Source organism: Zootoca vivipara, chromosome 7 (assembly GCF_965207765.1).
Source record: "Zootoca vivipara chromosome 7, rZooViv2.hap1.1, whole genome shotgun sequence".
Classification (NCBI taxonomy): domain Eukaryota; kingdom Metazoa; phylum Chordata; class Lepidosauria; order Squamata; family Lacertidae; genus Zootoca; species Zootoca vivipara.
Window position 1 is genome coordinate 56058620 of NC_142590.1, and position 23053 is coordinate 56081672.

General features: G+C 43.1%; 1 protein-coding gene across 2 annotated transcripts; it reads right to left on the bottom strand.

Moving 5' to 3' along the window:
• Window positions 1-1994: 1994 nt before the first annotated feature.
• PM20D1 (peptidase M20 domain containing 1) lies at window positions 1995-22196 on the bottom strand. Of its 2 annotated transcripts, XM_035121431.3 has the most exons (13): window positions 21720-22196; window positions 15767-15853; window positions 14681-14916; window positions 13727-13813; window positions 12084-12217; window positions 10996-11115; window positions 8981-9056; window positions 7683-7744; window positions 7170-7248; window positions 4627-4698; window positions 3972-4140; window positions 3225-3324; window positions 1995-2278 (listed from the first exon to the last, which is right to left on the bottom strand). In XM_035121431.3, the coding sequence occupies exons 1-13, from the start codon at window positions 22000-22002 to the stop codon at window positions 2152-2154; spliced, it is 1632 nt and encodes a 543-aa protein (XP_034977322.3). In that variant the 5' UTR covers window positions 22003-22196; the 3' UTR covers window positions 1995-2151. The 2 variants fall into 2 exon arrangements, with proteins under 2 accessions (XP_034977322.3, XP_088530453.1); XM_088674327.1 differs by lacking the exon at window positions 3972-4140 and having other exon boundaries at window positions 21720-22195.
• Between the last annotated feature and the right edge of the window lie 857 nt (window positions 22197-23053).

Below are 23053 nucleotides of genomic sequence, written 5' to 3' on the forward strand. Positions count from 1 at the left end.
ACACCCATTGAAGGAAGAGAGAATTGATAGGACATCCAGAAAACAATGCGCTTCAGAAGTGAAGATGAAGAGGCATGTAAATCAGGCTGTGGGTAGAATAAAAGAACTTGAATCCAGTGAAATACATCTCTCTAAGGGTGCTTCCAGGCTGGGACAACTTGGTAGCACACAATCATTGTTGTTCTGTTTTAAGCTGGAAGTGGAACAGCAACTCTGCTTCTAGACTTCTAACACTCTTTAGCTAACTGGTCCGCCCCCCTTTCCCCAGACCCAAATGTTTGGGACACCATTGTGTAGGTAGGGGAATGGTAAATTAACTCCTTTGCACTCTGCATCATAGCCCCCTGCCCCACAGCTGCCATTTAGGGGAGTGGAAGAAGAAAAAAAGATATAAAGGCAATGGTATTTGGAAAGGGTAGGATTAAAGTGATTCCTTTTTCACAGAAGCAAGGGACAAGCAGGCAGGGATTAACAGGAATAGCAGCACAATATTCCTCTGTAAAAGAATCTCCCCCAATAATCTCTCAAGATTTATAACCCACTTAGAATTGCAGAATTGTAGTGTTGGAAGGGACCATTAGGATGATCTAGTCCAAGCCCTTGCAATGCAGGAATGTTTTGCCCTCTTTACAGAGAACCGCTCTACCTTCCATTTAAGGGAACAGTGCAGTAATCTTTAGGATGTAAACTTTATACAGCAATAAGATTTTCTGGGCTCCAATATCTGTGGTAGCGGCCAGCAGGTGGCAACAGTGAGGCTGCATTGCTCTCCTAGCTTCCCAAAGGCATGGATTGCTGCCGCTTACTGACAGGAAAAGGGGTGAGGCATGGAGAGATTGGTGTGCAGCAGGTAAGCCAATCTGACGCTTCTGCCACCATGTGCTGCACCCCTCTTCCTCTTGGTAAGTGGCAGTGCCCCATGGTGTTGGGGACAGAGGCGTCCTTCCCATAGGGGCTAGTGGCTCATTGTGCCAGGGCGCCGGCCTCTCGGGCGCCGGCTGGTTGCAACGAGCCACTAAACCCTATGGCTCCGCCGCCGCCTCCTCTCCCTCGGCCACCAAGCCGCTGTCGCTTGAGGGAGCGGCAGTGGCAGGAGCGGCTTCCAAGGGGCCTCCTCCATGTCACTGGGGCACAGGCGGCGGCGTGGCAACCGCCTCCTGCTCCGTGGCCATCGGGCCGGGCTGGGTCCCTCGCAAGCACAGCAGCAGCGGCAGGAGGAGGAAGGGAAAGAGGGAGACGCAGCTGGGCTTGGGCAGCACCCAGCGTCTTCAGCACACGGTGCCGGGCGGGCTCTGCCTCCGCCCAGCCCAGCTGAGAGGCGGGGCTTGGCTGGGGACGGAAAGGAGAAGAGAGAGAAAGGGAAAGAGATGGGCCTCCTCATACAGATTCCTCTATTGGAGGCCTTGCAAGCTGGGGAGCAGAGTCTTCTCCTGCGCCCCGGGCATGGTGCGGGGGCTACGGCCTCCAGGAGCTGTTCGGCTAGGCCCGCGGCGGTGCCCCGTGATCGCGTCAGGAGGTAGCGGGAGAAGCTCGCTCGGCAGCCGGTGGTGGCGCATCTCCTCCCACCGGCCTCCTCGGCTCCCTTTTCCCTGCCTGCCCCAACTGAGGAGGCTGGCTGTGTGGCTTCAGGGGAAGTGGGAAGGGAGAGTGGCCAGGCGTCCCCAAATGGGCCTCAGGGGGAGGTCGAGTGGGAAAGGGATTCCAAAGGTCATCCAGTCCAGCCCACTTGCAGTGCAAGGAAGATCTTGCAGTTGAGAAGTGCATGTATATATGCGCCTTGTTTTCTGGTGCTCCGCTGCCCCCTCTTTTCTCCCAACAGCCCCCGCCCCGCTGGAAAGGGAGGGGGCGCTGGAGGGACCTTTGCGCCATGGCGCTGGATGTGCTTAAGACAGCCCTGGTTGGAGAGCTGGGGAAGCGACACAGTGCCACCCACACAGCCCACTACTGAATACAACATAGCATAAGTTCAATATGTTCATTTTGATCCAAAGTGATTTGTTCTATGCTTGCGTTTATATTTCACAACTGCTTGGAGTGTGGTACAATAGTCTTTCAACATTAAATTTGTATGCTATGTTCCAAAACTGACGGCAATGTGGAACCGTAGTCGTAGCGTTTTTGTGCAATTCTGATTCCTAGTAATGCTCACAGTTACAACTCATGGTTTGCATGTGGCTCTGCGGATTGGCTGATATCAGAATTTTGAATTAGTTGGAAGATAAATTGCACTTGCTTTTCATAACCTTCAATAGATATCCGTTCATTCAACCCATGGAACCTGTTGGGGGGGGGGAGAGAGAAGCAGCTATGGGGTTAAGGTTATAATAGGTTAAATGACTGTGTAACAGGGATATTGTATTATGCTCCACAAAAGACTGAAACAAGCACGATCCCTTACAAGGGTTTTTCTAGCCACCAAGTTATATGTGATACGACTCCTATTTAGCACAAGGATGCTTACTCTAAGATAGCAGGTGGTCCATAAGTCAGCTACTGGTAAACTTAGACCGGTAGCTTTCGAAAAAGAAACAAGAGAGTAGAAAGTTGGGGTGCATAGCAGCCCACTGACCAGAAGTCCTAGCCAATAAGCCAATGAGTGGGTAAGATATGCTTGGGTTTACTAAGGCATATAGATGAAACTGATTTTGTTACTTCATTCCCTTTTACTGTGTACTGTGAAGAGTAGCTGAAATGAACTAACCACATATAAAACTTGTTGTGAGAGATTAGAAAAACAAGTATGTTATTACTTTATACCTGACTAGTCTTGAGATTCTACATTGTCAATAAAAGACTCAATCACAGCTCAGTTCTGAATACTACCTATTAGGAGAGTTCTAAAGGAAATCCTAAAATGATTGGAATATTCATTCATTCATTCATTCATTCATTCATTCATTCATAAATGGTTGCCTATTATATAGGAGCCCTATTTCCAACTACAGCCAGGAAGTGTTACATATCTGCAGCCCAGGCAATGCCATAACAGAAATGAGGTCCTAAAGAGATGCTTCAATTCCAATCTGCTTTTTATAAGGACAAGTACAGGATCTAGCCCTCCCTCTATTTCTTCGGACTACTGTAGTAGGAAAACACTATGGGCATAATCCAAAGCTTTTAGAAGTGCTGCTCTCTGTCAAGTTTCAGTTGCTATGTCTCATTTGTTTTGCTAGTTCTGATCTGGTGTTTTCACTAGGAAGAAATTGTCAAGTAGAATACTGTACCTTGGCAAATCTTCGGGTTTAAAGATCACTGGGTTAAATCGATAAATAGCATTTGTGAGGCTGCCATAGTGTCTGCTGTCAGTGTTACCAACACATATACCTAGAGGAGAAATCAGTATTTTGAAAAATTTAAACTGGTAGTGTTGAAGTTAATATTGCATTAGCATCACAGACTTCAGGAATTAGATTCCTAGCTTCCTCTGAGTGGCACTGGAAGCTCCCTGCCTTACTTTTCCTTAGGAGGTTTTGAAAATTCTGCCTTTTATTTATTGGAGCAATGGAAGACAGCTGAACATTTCAGAAAAACTGTGCCTGTTGTCATGTTTAAATGTTAACTCTTTACATAAGTAGACATTTTGAAACAGACTGGAGGGCTAATTAGTAGCTTTGAATTGGATCCAGAATGAAGTTATTAAGGGCAGTCCAACAACTGAGCTGCTCTAAATGAAGAAAATATATAGCCTGGTTTCAGCTCCATGTAAACCTGAAAAACTGCATGCATGAACTGAGAGGTTAAACTTGAGGTACACTGATTACCAGTTTCCTGTTGACTTTTTTTTTATGACCACCATCTTGGGTCAGAAAGAGAGGAAAACAACTGTTTCCAGTCATTAATAGTGAGTGCGTGTACGCATGTACCTGGTGAAGGGGATAAGATAGAAAGAGAATACTCAGAAAATGGAAACAAAGTAGAGGTTGCTGGGTGGAAACAGAAGGGGAAAACAGTAATAATGGATTTGCCAGTACCTGGAGCTACACTGCCAACATCTGGGAAAACATCCTGGATGGTCTGGCGGAAAACCTGCACTCCAAAGGTCTGGTCGTCCCAGGGGCTCACTGGGAGTGGATCAAAGGCACTTTCCATTTCTATCTTTACTCTCTTGTCATCAATTGTTTTGTCTACTATGCCCAGGACCTAAGAACACACCCAAAGGAACAAAGATGCTAAAGGAGCAAGGCGACTTCCATTATGGTGTTAGCACAGATTGCAAACTCTTAAGTAACACTTTGCAAACCAACTAAAGATGCACAATCAGGATAGGAGCCTTTTGGGACCTCATTGTGGAAGTTTGCTTTCCTGTTACACAATGGGATAGATAAGGATACAAAGCATTCCGTTTCGAGTTACTGCCTCAAAAGACCTTCCTTTAGACCCCTTCAACAAAGGTACATCACATCCCCAATGTACCAATCACTTTTGAGGTATTAAATAAATACAGAAAAAGATGACAAGCCAGTTCAGAAGTTTCTTGAATGAGAAACCAGGTTTAACGGAAAAAAGGGAACACAACCATGGACACACCAATTATCAAACCTTCCAAAGTCTCCTGGCCAAACATGAGGGTGGGGAGAGAAACCATAACCTGTTAATTTAACAAACTTTTCAGAATAAATAAAATACCTCATCAACTGTTTGTGACGAATGGATGCGGAAATTCACAGTTGCATTTGCAGATGGGGGAATAACGTTTGACTGGAGAGGGGAGAAAAAGAGAGGGCTTGAACACGTGACAACAAACCAGTCTAAAATATGAGCTTTGGAACCAAGGTACCGGTAATTTCACCAGTAATTTCTGAAGCCAATGCACAGTCCTCAATATTAATTCAGTATTGCAAAACTATATTTATGGGATGGTAATTCTTGGCTAAAGTGTCACTGTTCATGTTCTTTGCTTAAGCCACTGAATGAGGTCTGCTTTTCCTCCTTGACAACCTAGGGATCCATTAGACATGCATGCATTTTTTGTAGCACTATGATGTGTGGCAGTGAAAACCTCACTTGTTTTAGAAAAAGGTGGGCAGGCCCGAGCTTTACTCAGTTCATCCATACATGGACCCAAGTGCCTGCTGAAATGAGTACATGTACAACTGGCATCTCCATCATTTTAAATTTCAGAATGAAAGAAGAGAAAAGATGGGAGCTGCTCATATCTCAGTATTCAAAAGCATGGCCAAGGAGTGTGTAATAAACTGACTTTTCCCCTTACCCTCTCAAAGGGCTTTTGGAAGGTGCAACTTTATCTTGAGGGAGGAATGCATGGCAAATGAAAATGTACAATTTCTTTGAAAGGTGAAATGACTATACCTTCAATTATAAATGTTAAAGGTAAAGGGACCCCTGACCATTAGGTCCAGTCGTGACCGACTCTGGGGTTGTGCGCTCATCTCGCATTATTGGCTGAGGGAGCCGGCGTATAGCTTCCAGGTCATGTGGCCAGCATGACAAAGCCGCTTCTGGTGAACCAGAGCAGCACACGGAAACGCCGCTGTAGCGGTTCCTATTTATCTACTTGCATTTTGACGTGCTTTCGAACTGCTAGGTTGGCAGGAGCTGGGACCGAGCAACGGGAGCTCACTCCTTCACAGGGATTCGAACCGCCGACCCTCTGATCAGCAAGCCCTAGGCTCAGTGGTTTAACCCACAGCGCCACCTGGGTCCCTAATTATAAATGTACAGTAATGTAAAAAGTACATAGTACTATCGCAATACTGTATTTTTTGAAGCAACAATCAAACTTGTTGCAGAAAGTGTATAATGGCTAATCCAGTTTCATTATGACTTGTTGCTAAAAGTTATTTAAAACATGAAGCTTAAATTAATCAAAATTTAAAAAAATCCTTCAGTAGCACCTTAAAGACCAACTAAGTTTTTATTTTGGTATGAGCTTTCGTGTGCATGCACACGAAAGCTCATACCAAAATAAAAACTTAGTTGGTCTTTAAGGTGCTACTGACGGATTTTTTTTTATTTTGCTTCGACTCAGACCAACACGGCTACCTACCTGTAACTTAAATTAATCAGTTTAACTATACAGATCTGTTATTTGCTATACAATACACTGTACTACTGCATTTACACAGGGCAGTTAGAACCACATGGCACAGCTATAGTTGACAACCGATCTGTCTCTTTAAATATGGGTCTGACCTAATCATGCATAAAATAGGGGAGATGTGGTTTTAAGGTGCATAAGGAAGTTATGCCGGAGCACTTTCCTCCTCAGTTCACCCCTCCACCACCCAGAGTTATTATTTTCCACCTTCCAGATTCTAATATCACAAGTGAGCCCACCTGAGAGTAAAGCAGTTAGGGAGAAGGGATGTGGGTTCAGTCTCCTCCTCATGCACCCCTTTGTGATTTAACCCAAACACCCGCATGCCACACATGATTGAGACAGACCTCCGTTTAAAGACACAGCTTTGTCACCATCATGTGTCGTTTGGGAGACAGTTTGAAAGCGACGGGAAAATTATAAAAGCAAAGCCTACTGTATCTCAGTCCACCTCTGGGTGTCACTCTTTAACTATCACACCAAGTAAAAGCCATTGACAAACAACTTTCACTGTTCTGGCAAGCTCAGGAGCTCTTCCTATGCTACATTTTTGTAGGCCTCATGTGCAAGTTTTTTTAAGGTTACACCTATTAATGCTAAGTGTGAATGTTACAAATAACAGTTTCAATTATAGCACAGAAACATTGACAAGAGAACATTGACTGGCTGGATGATGTGCACCCAACAGCTAACCAGGGTTTCTTGCTATGAAATGTGTGGAACGGCTCTCTCACCAACTTGCCACAGGAGCTAAATTACTGTGATCATGAAGTTCTATTTTAGTAAAACTCCCCTCTTGCAGGGACTGACGGAAGCGAAAGCTTTCTGCTCTACTAGTTCTAGAAACTAAGTCATTCTGGGGAGAAGCCACCATCAATAACAAATCCCATCCTAAGAGGGCATGAATCAAATTGACATTCTTAGTTCATGGGACGATGCCAGCAGTGAATATTCAGCATGGGAGGAGAATTTATCATTCAGGGAAAAGAAATGGATTTGTATTCCTATAATTCACCGGTACTAGTAATATTGAAAGCTGGAAATGTAGTTCTGAGAAATTTAGACCCTCACTACACTTTATGGAAAATCCAATGAATTCGTACTACAGTACCTTGACTCCTGCGTGAAACATAGTGATTGCAGTGGTAGTCCGAACTAAGGCATTACTGGAAGGTGTCTGTTCAAGAAATCTATGTAAAGATTTAGATGACACAAAGTTCTTAGAGATCAGAAATAAATTAATGTAGGATTCTGCATTCCACAAGTCAATACCAATACTGTATTTTAAATCAATAAATGTACGTTTGTTTCTCATTTTTTGTGCACTGTCTTGCCATCTTCCCTTGAGGTTGCATTTAATAGTACGGTGATGTTGCATTTTAATCACCGTCTACTCTATTCATTTCTATGCAATTGCTTCATGAAGTGGGCACTTTACTGAATATTGTCTGTGCTTGTGGTATGTGCCTCCCCACACCCTCGTGGACGTATTATTTTGCAAACTTTTAAGAAAAATGCATTTAAAAATTGTGTGGTGGCAACATGTTCTCCTGCGTTATCGCAGCATAGGAAAGCTCATGTTGCTGTATTAAAAACGTGATGAAGTATCATGTTTGTTTCTTACCTGCCAACAAGAGGTCCAAACAACCACAAATTTGACATCATGATATTTAGAGGGAAGCTGAACTGAAAAGCAAAGGGGAGAAAAGCAGTACACATCAGCAAGTCTGGATCAAGAGAATGGTTTCTTCTCATTTAACATTTTTTTTAAAAAACATTATAAAAAAATACATGCTGAAGTAGTGTTCTAAGTGCACATGTTAGAAATGTCCTGTATGCAGGAGACAGGCTAATAGAAGAGTGGGTAGGCAGCAGGAAGAGAACTGTGCACATAGAAGAAGGGAAAAGTTTGTGAAGTTCTGGATCAAACCAAAAACTCTTCAAGGATAGGGTTGCAAGGACAGCCCATAAGAGATCGAGGATGCTGCTTGTGGCACTGACCTTGGGCAAGTTACACAAAAAGGAACTGCAATGAAGCTTTCCAATGCAATACAACTTTCCTATTAAACAACCTTTCCATCAAGTAACTGATATTAGCTTGTTCCAAGTAACAAAGCATGATTCAGCAGTATGGGAATGAGTCCTATGTTAACTCTGCACTCCCGATGTTTCAATGAGTTCCCAGTTGGATCAAAGTATACGATACTTTGCTGTTTAATTCAAACTGCCATACTATAGCTTGTGTTCGCCTTCCAAACAACAGTTTAAAGTTGCCCTGGTTTGAAGAAAACTACTGTCAAACCTTGGTTTTTGAACATCTCGGCTGCTGAACGTTTCGAAAGCCGAACGCCGAAAACCCGGAAGTGAATGCTTCCATTTTCGAATGCGCCTCGGAAGTCAAACAGCTTCTGAGGCACGTTTCTCAATTTTCCCCACTGAAGTTGCTGACAACCCTTTGATCCTCGGTTTTCGAACATTTTGGGAGTCGAACGAACTTCCGGAATGGATTACATTTGAAAACCGAGGCTCCCCCACAATAGTTTGATTGCTCAGATAATAAAAACTGTGGTTTGATCAAAGTAGGATGAAACTGAAGAAAAAGTGTGTGATTGTGGGAGTACATGAGAACTATAATTGTTAATGAGGCTCTGATGTTATGTCTGAACTGAGCCACTGTGGCAGAATGAAACCTCTCTCTCTCTCTCTCTCTCTCTCTCACTCTCTCTCTGTGTGGGGGTGTGTGTGTGTGGGGTGTGTGTGTGGAAAGCTGCTATGAACTCTATCAATTGGGAATGACTCTGAAAATTCTAAAACTGACTAGCAACTAGTTTAGAAAATCATAAGAAATCTAAAGTTAACACTTAAAATTTAAGGTCACTTCACTGAAACCACATGAAAGTGTACATATTGTTGAATACTTACATCTGGAGCCAATTGCTCAAACATCAGGATTTCAGGCCCATGACCAAATAGATTGGGCATGGGATTTTGCTCCAACCTATAACAACAAACACAAATGCAAGACTAAAAATAAACAGGCTTCACTCCTATTACTTTGTTTCATGAATTTAGGCAGAAGTATGGAACGTCTTAGTCATCTTAAAATTGCTACTTTACAGATAAGTATCATGATGATGTTAGATTTCAAAACAGAAGCAGTCAGTGATAATTTGAAAGATGGAGAAAATTATTGGGAAGATGTGCTATAAATCTGATTTATTTCATGTTTAAAATCTGATTGGAGGAGGGTAAAAGACCACTGCTGTGGGTCTTCAACATTATGTGAGGAACCGTTTTTCTCACTGTCCATTTCCCATGCAAAACCAACACTTATCCATATACAGTGGTACCTCTACGTACAAATTTAATGCATTCCGAACGCACATTCGTAAGTCGAAAAAAATTGTAAGTTGAATCCCATAGGAATGCATTGGGAGAAAAAATTCGTAAGTAACCCTACCTAAAAATTCGTAAGTAGAAAAAATCCTATCTAAACCGCATCCAAGATGGCGGACGGAACTCTGTTCGTAAGTACAAACATTCGTAAGTAGAGTTATTCGTAAGTAGAGGTACCACTGTACCGAGGAACAGGAATAGTCTTAAGCAAACAGAATGTGTGGCAAGATGCTAGAAGGTGCCCCATGGCTGGATCTAAATGTGCAACATTTCCAGGCTCATCACAAGTGCTGGTAGTAAGTTTTCTAAAAATCAAACTAACCCCTCCTTCAGTAAAGGCACACATAAACCCCTTCCCCAGTATGTATTATAAAACCATACATACACTTTCTACTGCAACAGGTTTCTAAATATGCTTCTAAAAAGCATTTGCATTGCCTTCTAAAAGTCTGTAGGCACCGGCAGTTTTTGTTTGGAAGGGAGCTCCATAACACTTGGGCTACGGCAAAAGAAGCCCCATTTAGCATTCTGGTACCGTGTTTCTCATATTATAAGACATGTCTTATATTTATTTTTTCCTCAAAAAAACACAATATGGCTTATTTTCAAGGGATGTCTTATTTTTTTCCTTCTCCTCCTGCCGCGGCCGGCATTGCTGCTGCGCCTATCACTATGTCTTATTTTCGGGGTATGTCTTATATTCCTTGAATGCTTAAAAATCCTGCTATGGCTTATTTTATGGGTATGTCTTAAAATATGAGAAACAGGGTAGATTTCAACAAACAGGTTTGTCTCCTCAGATGATTTGCACATTTAATAAGGAGAACATGTGACTTAAATATGCATGGCCTAGGCTATTAAGGGTTTTCTAGCTCAAATGCAGAAGTTTGTTATCCAGAAGCTAAGGAAAATCAGAGGTTTAATATGGCTTCATTATCCCATTCCCGACATGAGGCAGGTAACTATGTCTCAATCACTTTAGCTCAGCCAAATTAGGGAAAAGGCAAATTCACTTATCCATCTAACCGCAGCAGGGCACAGGCTGGTGGACTGAGCTGAAGGCTTAATGGAAAAGCCTTCCTTTTGTTCATGCCTCTTTTCCATCCCCCACCCCAAAGTCACCTGAAGTGGGGGTGGGGGTGGGGAAATGATAGGAAGGAAAATGAGAATTACAAAAAAGAGGAAAGAGAAAAGAGGAGATAATAGGTTTCATCATTTCTCCTTTTGCTAGTGACTTATGGGTAAACAACTGTGGACTTGGCTTGCACCCTCCAGCGATCTAGATGCCACCCAGAGGCTACAAATTATGACCCTCTGTTTTATAAAACAGCAGCATAAAATGGAACAGATGTCCCTTATTTCAGAAAACCTCAGTTCTATAACCATTTGTGTTCCTTATTTCTGAAATATTGAACTGGCAGCTCAAGGCACTTCAGAGCAAAATAAATTACGTAACATCTCTAGGCTACGATCAGAATGGAGCTTATTTTTAACTAGACAGCTATAGGATTTCACTAGTACCAGGAAAGGAAAATACTCACTTGGCTAATGCTTCAGAAAGAATACCAATACTTGTCCTCTTAGGTGGTGCAGAAGAATGACCAGGCTCTGATATCACAGTGAAATTTGCTGTAATTGCACCCTTTTCTGTGATACCTATTCTGATAAATTGGGGGAAATCAATTAGTGAGATTCAGGATGCAAGAAATAATACTTTCTCCTTATCTTCTTGTTAGACAACCATTTTGACATCCCTACTATGCCATGCAGCACAGTAGGATCCCATGTCAATGTCCCTTTGGCTCCCTCAGCTCTGGAAAACCCCAAACCTACCCAAGTTCAATTTTCTCCATCACCCAGCTACCATTCCCCTTTCAGCAATAGTGCCCAAGACATAGCTGCCAAGTTATCCCTTTTTTACAGGGATTTTCCCTTATGCTGAATAGGCTTCCTCGCGAGAAAAGCGAAAACTTGGCAGCTATGGCCCAAGAAGAGGAAGTGGTAACAATCCTAAACTAGGACCTGTTTACTAGCACATAAAGGTAAAAGTAAAGGGACCCTTGACCATTAGGTCCAATTGTGACCGACTCTGTGGTTGCGGCACTCATCTCGCTTTATTGGCCGAGGGAGCTTCCAGGTCATGTGGCCAGCATGACAAAACCGCTTCTGGTGAACCAGAGCAGCACACAGAAACGCTGTTTACCTTCCCGCCGGAGCGGTACCTATTTATCTACTTGCAGTTTGACATGCTTTTGAACTGCTGGGTTGGCAGAAGCAGGGACCAAACAATGGGAGCTCACCCCATCACAGGGATTCGAACCGCCGACCTTCTGATTGGCAAGCCCTAGGATCTGTGGTTTAGACCACCACGCTACTCTATAGCTGGGGGCTATTCCAATGAGACACTCATATTACAGAGGTTAATTATACTGACCCTAAAAGAAGATGGGGTGTAGTACACTTTTGTAATACTCAAGAGCACGGAGAGGCAAAACTTAGGTCAAGATTTACTTACAGATTGTTGATTCCACACACTCCAAGTAGATCAGGAACAATGTTTGACTCCCAATTGTTTAACAAGAGCAACAACTGCATTTATTGTGGCAAGTTCTCATCATTTCTTACTTACGAAGCTACCGGTTTCTCTATTCCAGTGATAATACCATCGAAGATGAAGCTTCCTTCATCAAGCAAGAAAGAAAGTTGAATTCCTCTAGATTCCAATTCAGCCACAATCTTCATGGCTCCTTTTCGACCCCCCACCTGAAAAGTCCACAACAAAGTCATCTCACCAAATGTCATCTCATTCTGTCTCGGGCAGCAATAAGCAGCCAGTGCTTCAGTGGAAAAAGACAATTGCTATACAGGTTTTATACACACACACACTTCTACTGGAGAGAGCAATTGATGTGTGGTGCTTCAAACCATTTAATCCTGCACCTAATGAACAAATTTCATCCCAATATATTACTTGCTAAATCTTGCCATAGGCCTGCACTCAGAGGTAAATTGTGGCACTTAATTCCTCAAGTGTAGCAGCTATGAGGCTAACACAGGGTTAGGGAACCTCCAGTTTCCAGGCCAATCATGGCCCACCAGGGTTGCTTCACCAAACCATGTCTACCCAGCCATTAGCTGACATTACTGGTGATGTCAGCTGATGGGCGGAAGGCCAGGGTTTAATCCTGTATTGCCTGTGTGATCCTTTATCCAGCAGGGGAAATATTCTCTGTTAAAGATATTAAAGATGGGACTGAGATCAGCACAGGATTGGGCACTTAAAAGAGAAGGAAACACTTGCAAGCAAAGGCAGAGAACTGGAGAAATCCCCTCCTTTGCTTGCAAAACCCACCTCTTTTTCTGCCTTCTCTGACAAGTGACGGGAAGGGGGGGGAAAGAGGTGTGTCTTGCAGGTAAAAGCATCTTAAAGCACTTGGCAAAAGCACCCTCCAGGCTGCTTCCAAGGGCACTGTGCAGGTTTTCCCGTGTTTCTCTTTTAAACCCTTGACACTAGGTTTAAAGGGGAAGCAAGAGAGACTTACAAAATCTCAGGAGGGATTTTGACAGGCAAGTGGCCTTGCTCACCTGCCAATATGTGATGTCATGCTATCACCTGTCACATTTGACATATGAATAATAATAATAATAATAATAATAATAATAATAATAATAATTTATTTATACCCCGCCCATCTGGCTGGGTTTCCCCCAGCCACTCTGGGCGGCTTCCAACAGAAAAATAAAGAAAGCTAATCCTGATGAGGAATTGGCACCCAGAGTCAAAAAGATTCCCCAGCCCGGGCTAAAACATACTCAATTTTATGCAATGCAAGTAGTACAAGTAACGTAATCCACCAAACTCTAATAACAAATTCATACATTTCAACATACCTTCTGTTATTAAATTACAAGTTCAAATTGTAAATGCAGTGAAGACAAGTTCCTAAGCCTCAAAACTTTTTTTATATATAAAAAAATGGGGGCAAGCTGGGGCCGGATACAGAATTGTAATGCTCAACAACACAAAAGATATACATTCTTCTCCCTATGCAAAGCAAAATCCACATTCCTATGCTGTCGACAGTTGACTAGTCAATAGGCACCTACCACTGCAGTGCATGGAAAAACTTTTATCAGGACAGCACAACACCATTAAGGAGTCTCCGGGTAAAAGAGCAGCCGGCTGACCACTCAAGTTCAGTATCTACTGTTTCAGCCTTTGGGATGAGCTATAAATCTAAAATTTATAGAAATTAAAATCACATAGAATACCTCTTCATCATGCCCAAGGCCAATATAGAAAGACCTGTGAGGTCTGTAATTTCGTCTCAGTAAGAATTCTAGAGCATGCAGAATCCCCTGAGGAATAAAAAATAAAATGTTAAACACTTGTCTGTTTTGCACCTTGGTTACAGTATCTGTTCCATATTAACAGCAACGGTTGTGGGGCAGCATGAAGGACTGGTTTTGCCCCAGATCAGAGGGTGGGATTTGAGAATCTAATGGCATTGTACTAACATCTGATTGAACCAAAACACCATTTAACTGCATGAAACTTGACTTTGTCAGTTGACTGGGAGGGGATTATAGATCAAGATGGGAAAGTCCAAATCACAGAGCTGAAAATAAAAATAACGCTTTCAAAAGATTCCATGTAGAAGCTTTGGAGCATCTAGTATTTAGCCTGTTCTTTGGAAGAAAATAGAGGAAACTGTCTTGTGGAAATGCCTGTGACTTGGAAAGTGGTTTGCTGGATGAAAGTAGTGCACACTGAACTTTCTGTATGAGCTCTGGTAGTCAGTTCTTGCTCTGCTTGCTGACTTTCAGGCTGCAGCACTTTATCCAGCTGGCAGCTCCCTCTGGAACCAGTCTCAAGGTTCCTATCATCTTCTCAGGGGCAGCAACCCACTGGCCTTCTGTATCTCCTTCCTTCTCTCCCCACTTTCAGGACAACCTTTGGCCCAATGGTGTCCACAGAAATAGTGTACTAAGTAGTCCATTTAAAACAAAGCAAAATATACTGATATGGCTAAAAGGTTCTTTTTAAAGTGCATTGATTTATGTTTAGCTTGCAAAATAATGATGATGATGATGTGAATGCTTCTCCTCAAGCTGTGAACAGAAAGCAGTGAACCATCATTAATGTGGCATGCCAAACTTTGTGGGACAAACACTTTGCACCCCACCCACCCTGCAAAAGGAGGTACATTTACAAAATACATATACCATAACAGAGTTTTTGTTATCGAGTGTTCCTCTTCCATATATAAACCCATCACGTTCCTCAGCAGAGAAAGGGTCACTGACGTCCCATCCGTCTGGAGAAGCTGGAACAACATCTATATGTGCAATCAGCATGTAGGGCTGCAGCTGAGCGTTAGACCCCTGGATGGTGAATAGGTGGCTATATTCCCCAATAACTTCATGTTTAATGAATGCTGCAGAAAACACTGCAGGAAAGGCTTCAGGGGGGAAAAACAGAAGGGAAAGAAAATTAGCAAGGGTTCCTCCCAAGTTTGAGGTTAAGGATTGGACAAATCAACGGGGACATATTAACCTTTGGTATTCCGTGCAACAGTTGGTATATTATTATGGCTGGTATATTTCAGGAAATGGGTAACTGAAGGAAGAGGAAAGGCATAGCATACATCTCTTGCTGGTCCCACCACCCTATGGGGCGGAGGAACAGAGTTTAAAGCAAACAAAAGGATAAAGTAAATAATAATAACACTGTATTCAAATTGTTAAACAAACAAACAAACAAACAAACAACAGAAACAGTGAAAGCCACTCTTCCTATAATTTCAATCTTTTCTGAGAACCTAGTAATTTTACCTGTTTGACTGGTATTCGCCATGAAACGCATAAAACTGTACATTAATCTACTCCTGCATAACAACTGTAGCTCCTGCTTTTATTACCATACTAAGAGTATATGTCAAGTGCTCAAAGGTCTTCACATGGGGACAGAGGTCTTTCCCAGGCCTACATACTACTAGGGTTTGTACTGGCACGTTCCGTAAGCAAAGCATACTCTGCCATTGAGATGCAATCCTTTTGTGTAATTTATTACAAAGAGATACTGGTAAATACTTTTTTAAAAAGAAGGATTTATTTACAATGGCAGAAACCTGTATTTAAAAGTTCCACAGCTGCTTCGGTTCATTAACTTGCATTCTACTCAATAATAAATCACATTTTTGTCAGCTTAGTTTTGTCGACAAAGACTCTTCTTTTACGACGCAAAGATTAGATATTCTATTAAGTTAATGCCCATTTGCTAGTTAAAAGAAGGAATTTAAGTTCAAATACCTTTACGAATATATGGCTCAAATTCTGCCAGGGCTGTTGTATTTTGATCATTTGGTGAGAAGGAAACTGTTTGCATTCTGATGGCACCTTATATAAAACATAAGAGAAGAGATTTCGTAACTTTCTCAGACAGGCAATTATTAAAACAACAGTGCAATGCAATAAACTCTCCTTTCCTGCAAAATAATGTAAAGGCTGTCAAGATGCCTTTTCAAAGGATTAGAAGTGCCATTACCAGCGGGATGACTGAGCCTGAAAATGTCATTTCCAAGAAGACAGTTACAATATTTCTGAGAATATTGTGAATGGCAGCTGTGTCTGGAGTCTGTTGCATTGCTGAATGGTGTGCAGGATCACACATTTAGATGTGCAAATGGTGCCCCTGATCAAGTAGCTGAGTGAGATCCCCAAACTCCCCTAAGCAAGAAGATGTCTGTACATCTTGCATCATTCATTTTCATTTTCATATAGACAGTAATACGAATGAATGAATGAAGTGGAGTCTGCAGCCTATCCCCACCCACAATCCACATGATTTCATTGGCAGGGCCTTAGATCATATAGGTATATGATATCTACATGAAACCATTGAGTGGGGTCATCAGGAGTTTTGGAGTATGTTGTCAGCTGTATGCCAATGACACACAGCTTTACTTCTCATTTACACCTGCATGTTGAGGCAGTGGACGTGCTGGACCAAGGTTCCTCAAACCTTTTCAGCAGGGGGCCAGTCCACTGTCCCTCAGACCTTGTGGGGGCCGGACTATATTTTGGAGAGAGAAAAATGAACGAGGGGCGATGAGTGGTGCGTGAAAGGGCTCCGGAGAGGGGCTGCTTTAAATGGCGGCCGCTTGAGAGGGGTGCTCAGCCAACTGCGGCTCCAGTGTCTTGTGAGTGGCAGGGGCTGGCGGGGAGACGATGAGCAGTGTGTGAAAGGGCTCCGGAGAGTGGCTGGCACCAACAAAGCCCAACCCCATTCCTCAGGACAAGAAGCTAGGAGGAGGGAGAGAGGAGGCGCCGCCGCCATGTGAGGGAGAGGGAGGGAAAGAATGTGTGTGGCTGGCGATCCACGCACGATTCCCAGACTGTCCGCAGGCCGGATTTAGAAGGCAATTGGGGCTGATCTGGCCCGCGGGTCTTAGTTTGCCGACCCATGTGCTGGACTGATGTCTTGCTTCGGTAATGGACTGAATGAGAGCCAACAACTGAAGCTCAATCCAGGTAAGTTAGTGGGTGGTTACTTAAACTGGATGGGTGGGAGGTTGCATGTTCTTGATGGGGATACACTTCCTCTGAAGGAGTGGGTATGCAGCTTGGGGCTACTTCTGGATCCTTTGCTGTTGCTTGAGACTCAAGTGGCCTCAGTGGCACAGAGTACCTTCCATCAGTTTTGGCTGGTGGCCCAGCTACACCCTTATCTGGACAGGCATACCCTAACTTACATTGTCTAGGCTCTGGTATCCTCTAGGTTAGAATACTGCAATGTGTTATAAATGGAGCTGCCTCTGAAGATGGTTTGGAGACTTCAGCTGGTGTAGAATTTAGCAGCCAGGTTGCTCACTGGGGCTAGATGGTTTGAGCATATAATGCCAACCCTGGCCTGACTAGATTGGCTGCCTATTAGTTTCCGGGCCTAATTCAAAGTGCTGGTTTTGACCTATAAAGCCTTAAACAGCTCAGAACTGCAGTCTCTCAAGGACCACCTCTCCCCATGTGAACTGACTCATATGCAAGGTTTTCCCAGTGTGGAAATAAATTTTAAAACCTTGATTACTGGGAAAGGCAAGCTGAGTGTGCTGGCTCCAGAAGGCTGGAGATGTCTGTGGGTAAACATGTATTTGTGCATATGCAGAACTCTTGGAACCGAACCCCTGCATAAGAGGCAATCGTACTGTAATTGGTTTTAATGGTTATACCTTGTTGTAAGTTGCTTTGGCTCACTTCTGTGAATAAAGTGACTAATAAATAATAATAACAACAATAAAGATACATTATATATTAACTGAATGATGCGAACAAAATTAATAGATTTTTGGCAGACATTCAAAGAGCAAATAAACGGAGAACAGCGCTGTATGACGGGCAGCCAGAAAAGTAGAAGCACCAAATTTGAGCGAGCAACAAAGAAAAAGGCTAAAGGCTAAAGTCACAAAATGCAGACAGGCTATAATTTTGCTCTCCAGAATTACCATTGGTGACTCTCTATGAAGAAGCCTGAGACAGAAACATTTACTTTGAAGAAATGAATACCTTTTCCACCTGATTTCATCACTGCATTTGTGACTTCAGAAACAAACTTGTTTTCCCACAATTACATGGAATAAATTCTATGTCCACTGCTCAACAAATCAACATTCTTCAAAGGTACTTAAATACTGTACAGGAAGATCAGAAACTATAAAGTGCCATCTTATTATTTACTATGTGTTTAAAATTCCACTGACTACTACACAATAAATAAAATAGACAGGGAGCTGCCAGAAAGGTTTATGATCTGGTAGACATACTGACGCTGCACAAATTGAAGACAGTTTGATGGAGAGAGAAAATGGGGGGGGACCTTTAATGCTTAAACAGCTGGGGGACAGAGTACCCAAAGAAATGGTTTTTTCCTATATGAAAATGCCCACATGAACTTGCCCAAATCTGCATTGGAGTCCAAGCTCCAGGTGCCTTCATATTCAGAAGCTAGTTACCGTAGAATAGATGGTGACTTGGAAAATGGGTTTTCAGTGGCTGTGTCATGTATGTGAGACATCCTTGTCAGAAAGCTCCAAGAGGCACCAACATCACCATCATCATCTAGATAGCACATTTCCAACTAAAAAAGCTCCAACGTTTTTAATATGCGATCTGTAGTTCTGACTTTTTGTCTGATTTTGATCTGATCTGTATTTCATTCTGTTTCTACCAACTGCAGTTGATTATTTAAATTGTACATATTTATTCTTTTAGCTAGTTGGATTTTTAGTACGTGACTTTGGATTTGCGAAATTCTTAAATAGCATATGAATATTCAAAATAATTAAAACCTCCAGAGTTCTGGTATATTCATAGCATAATGACCAGATTGAACTTATTGACATTGGCAGTAGATAATAAATGTACCTTGACTAAAAAGATAAGCTTATCAATAAGAACGAGAGAACTAGAAATATCAAGGATTGGCTAAACAGAAAAGACACACGTCCTCAATATCAGGCTCCTCCCACATGGCTATTTCCCATACAGAAACCGTATGTATACTGCAAACAAGTCTCCTAAATTGTTTTCTTGTAACCGTAAGATACAAGCATGGGTACTGGTACAGTAGACTGAAGGATAACATATTGTTTACATAATCCCATGTCATTGCAACAAACTGTATGCAGATAAAATCAAGTCTTTAAAAGAAACATATTGGGAAACAAAATAAATGCAAAACCACCTTGTCTTCAAGCAGCTCACTTCTCAGATGTGAACCACAAATCTATTGATTTCATGTTATAGACATGGCAAATACCCAATATGCCCAATGATCTTGTACTGCTGTGCAAGAAAGCACAATGGATAGTCCAACTAAGGATTCGTCCACAGTGCTGTGCCTAGAAAGCACAAGTCTGAGAGGTTTTCCGCTTGTTCGGTTTTTCTACACACAAGTCCAAGTGGTTTTTAGTTTTCCCTGCCATTTTCCCTGGGAAAACCTGCTGTTAAACACTGAATTGGAACAATTGTCAATTTGCAGAAAAACCGATTTGATGTTTGTTCCAATCCAGCAGTAAACAGTGGATTTTGCTGGGGGAAAGGCCTTAAGTAGCATCCCACAACTGCGTATAATGGAATGCATTATTACAGAAAGTGATGGATGGACAATTTTTACAATGCACTGCACTGGGTTGTAGTTCATGCTAATCCTATCCAGAGCAGTCTCACTGAAATTGCAATGCAAGCTGTGATTCCATAGTTTTCTGTGTAATAATTACATGTACTTTATTTAAGCATTGTTCATTTTAATAATCTTTTCATTAATAATTTTAACCTTTTACATATTGTTGTAATCCACTGAGATTATATATATATATATATATATATATATATATATATATATATATATATAACAGGAGTGCCTGGCACGCTCTTGTCCATGGGGTAACGTAGAGTCGGACACGACTAAACAACAACACATGTGTACAATAAAGCAGTATGTATATTGTGTTAAATAAATAAATAAATAAATCTATGAGAATTCAGGTAAGGAGAATCTGTGCAGATGCAATTAAAGCACATTTAAAAGTAGCGTACAGCTAAGGAATGCTGCTGCAACTCTATATACACACTGATTGAATTCAGTGGAACTTACCTCTAGATAGACATGATTATGAGTACTCTGTAGGTATTTGACATTATGAAAGACATTTATTCCACATTATACATGGGAAACAGAGGTTCAGGGACAAATGGTTTTAAGTATATAAATGCAATATATAAATAGGGACGGAGAACAATTCCAGAGAATTCTTATGCACAAACCACCACTGTGCTATGCCATGGCCAATAGAAAGAACAGTAAATATTCAGCTACTATAATGTTAATATGGGGGCTGTTCCATTACAGTAAATTGATGGCTGGCTGAAAAATCATTGGTGGTTTTCAATATACATCACATTACCATGACCAAAACTTTTGATTCCCACATTAACTCGGAAACTATGGCAAGTCCATGCTCTGCCTTTTCACAAGTGCTTTGCTTTCTCAAGTCACACACACTTCTGTTGGTTGAAACTGGGGCAAATAAAGGATATGGGAAGAAAGACATTGTACATTACCCTACAATGGTATCCTTTGTATGTATACTGTATTCAGAAGTTCGTCCCATTGAGTTTAATGGGACTTGCTCTCAGATAAGTGTATAGAATTGCAGACAGCTGAAGATGGAGGGGGAAGACTCACAGAACTGTAGAGTTGGAAGAGATGCTGAGGGTCATCTAGTCCAGGCACGTCCAACAGGTAGATTGTGATCTACCAGTAGATCACTGGGCGTCTGTGGTAGATCACTGGCTCTCCCCAAAGAAGCTCAACAACTTTGGCTCCCCTAAAAAAAGCTCAACATTTTTGCCCCGCACCCCCCCAAAATGGGGCTTTCCTCCTCCTTAAGAAAAGTTCAACTTTGACCTGAACCCCCCCAAAAGGGAGTACATCACTGCCAGTTTATAACTCTGTGAGTAGATCACCATCTCTCTGGGAGTTGGACACCCCTGATCTAGTCCAACCCCCTACAATGCAGCCATTATGAGTATAGCACCAGAGGGTAACCCGCCCCCCCTCGAAATAACAATGCGCTCACCCACCCTCCCTGGACCCCCTTAGTTAGGCTACTTGAAGAAAAGGCTGTTTCCCCATAAATATTATAACCGAATCACAAACTGGAAGCTAAAACGAGACTGCAATCCTAAGCATGCTTTACTTGGAAGGGTTAATCCCATCAAAACGAGCAGAGAAAATAAGCTTAGGATGGGGGTGTCCATGTGAAACATGCCGTCATTCCTCTTTCAGAAATCTCACAAAAACTTGCCCCACCCTGAAACGCCGGTTTGCTCCAATGGTGCAACTGAGGTTTAGATCTGACAGGGAGAAATGGGGCTGACCCACTGAACTCCAACTCCCAGCAGCCCCGGTTAGCGAGGAAAGCTGGTCGGCAACGATGGGAACCGTAGTCCCGCAGCGACCCCTGGAGCCCCGGGCTCCCATTATTTCAGACTTGTATTACAGTACTTTACTTCAGAATGTGGCAGTGTGCAGCCCAGCTACGTTTGGCGACGGCAACGCTGCTTTGCACCTCCTGCACCCTCTTCCTTAGGATACCGTGCAACTTTTACTCCGAGGGAGGAGCTAAGGAAAGCAGCTCCCGCCGCCGCCGCCGCGACCACTGCTGCTCCTTCGGCCCCTCGACCCATTTCATGGACTTGTGTTTACCTTGCAGCGCCTCTTTGAGCTCCCGCCGCTCTTGGGGACTAAACGCGGGCTCCAGGCGCTGCTGCCGGCTCCTCCGCGCCCAGAGCTCCGCAGCCGGCGCGGGTCTTCGCGGGGCGTAGGTCCGGGCCAGGACTACGGCCACCAGGGCCAGCGCAGTCCCGCCCAGCGCCAGTAAAGCCACCCAGAGAGCCCCCCGCGCCCGGCCGCTCAGCGCCGCCATCTTGGAGCCTTCTGGGCGCCGCTCGGGGCCCTTCGGAGATCGGCGCGTCTCCCTGTCAATCATTAATGGAGCTGGTTACTCATCACAAGGGCTCGAAGCGTTTACCGAGTTCCTCGAGATTTCACTGGGACTCGGCTCCCTCCTAAAATAAAATAAATAAATAAAATGGCTAGGCAACACAAGCGCGTGTGCCTGCATGAGATCGGCCGCGTTTGGGACTGCAGCAGCTCTTCTTGGTGTTAAAAAAAATGGAGAAGGAAAGCACTATGTTGCAATCCTAAGCAGGGCTGTCTTAAGCATATCCGGCGCCGTGGTGCAAAGATCTCTCACCCCCCCCCCCCAGGACTTATATAGCACATAGTATAAACTACGTATGTCGTTTGCTCCCACAGAAACTAGTGATAGCTATTCACTGGAATGGCTTTGAAAGATTATACAAATTCATTGGTGGTAAGGCTGTCAGTGGCTACTAGCCACAGTGGCTATGTTCTACTTCCACTATCAGAGGCAGCCTGCCTCTGGGTGCCATTTGCCAGGAATCACAAGTGAGGAGACAGTTGTTGCGATTGGGTCCTTCTTGCAGGCTTCCAACAGGGATTTGGTTGGACACTGTAAGTAGTAGTAGTAGTAGTAATTTATTTCTTCCCCAGCCATCTGGCTGGGTTTCCCCAGCCACTCTGGGCGGCTTCCAACAAAATATTAAAAATACAATAAAACATCAAACATTAAAAACTTCCCTAAACAGGGCTGCCTTCAGATGTCTTCTAAAAGTCAGGTAGTTGTTTATTTCCTTGACATCTGATGGGAGGATGTTCCACAAGGCAGGTGCCACAACCAAAAAGGCCCTCTGTCTGGTTCCCTGCAACTTCACTTCTCGCAGTGAGCTGCATGAGGGTAAGGCTTTGCTTCTCAAAATTCTCTGGTTGGCCTCTCTTATATTCTCCAACCGATGGAGAACCCAATAAGGGCTCTTGTGTACCCCATAAGGGAATAAGGGCAGATTACTGCTTATAACAGAGGGAACCACCAGAAGGCCCTCAGCGCTGGACCTCAGTGTCCGGGCTGAACGATGAGGGTGGAGATGCTCCTTCAGGTATACTGGACTGAGGTATAC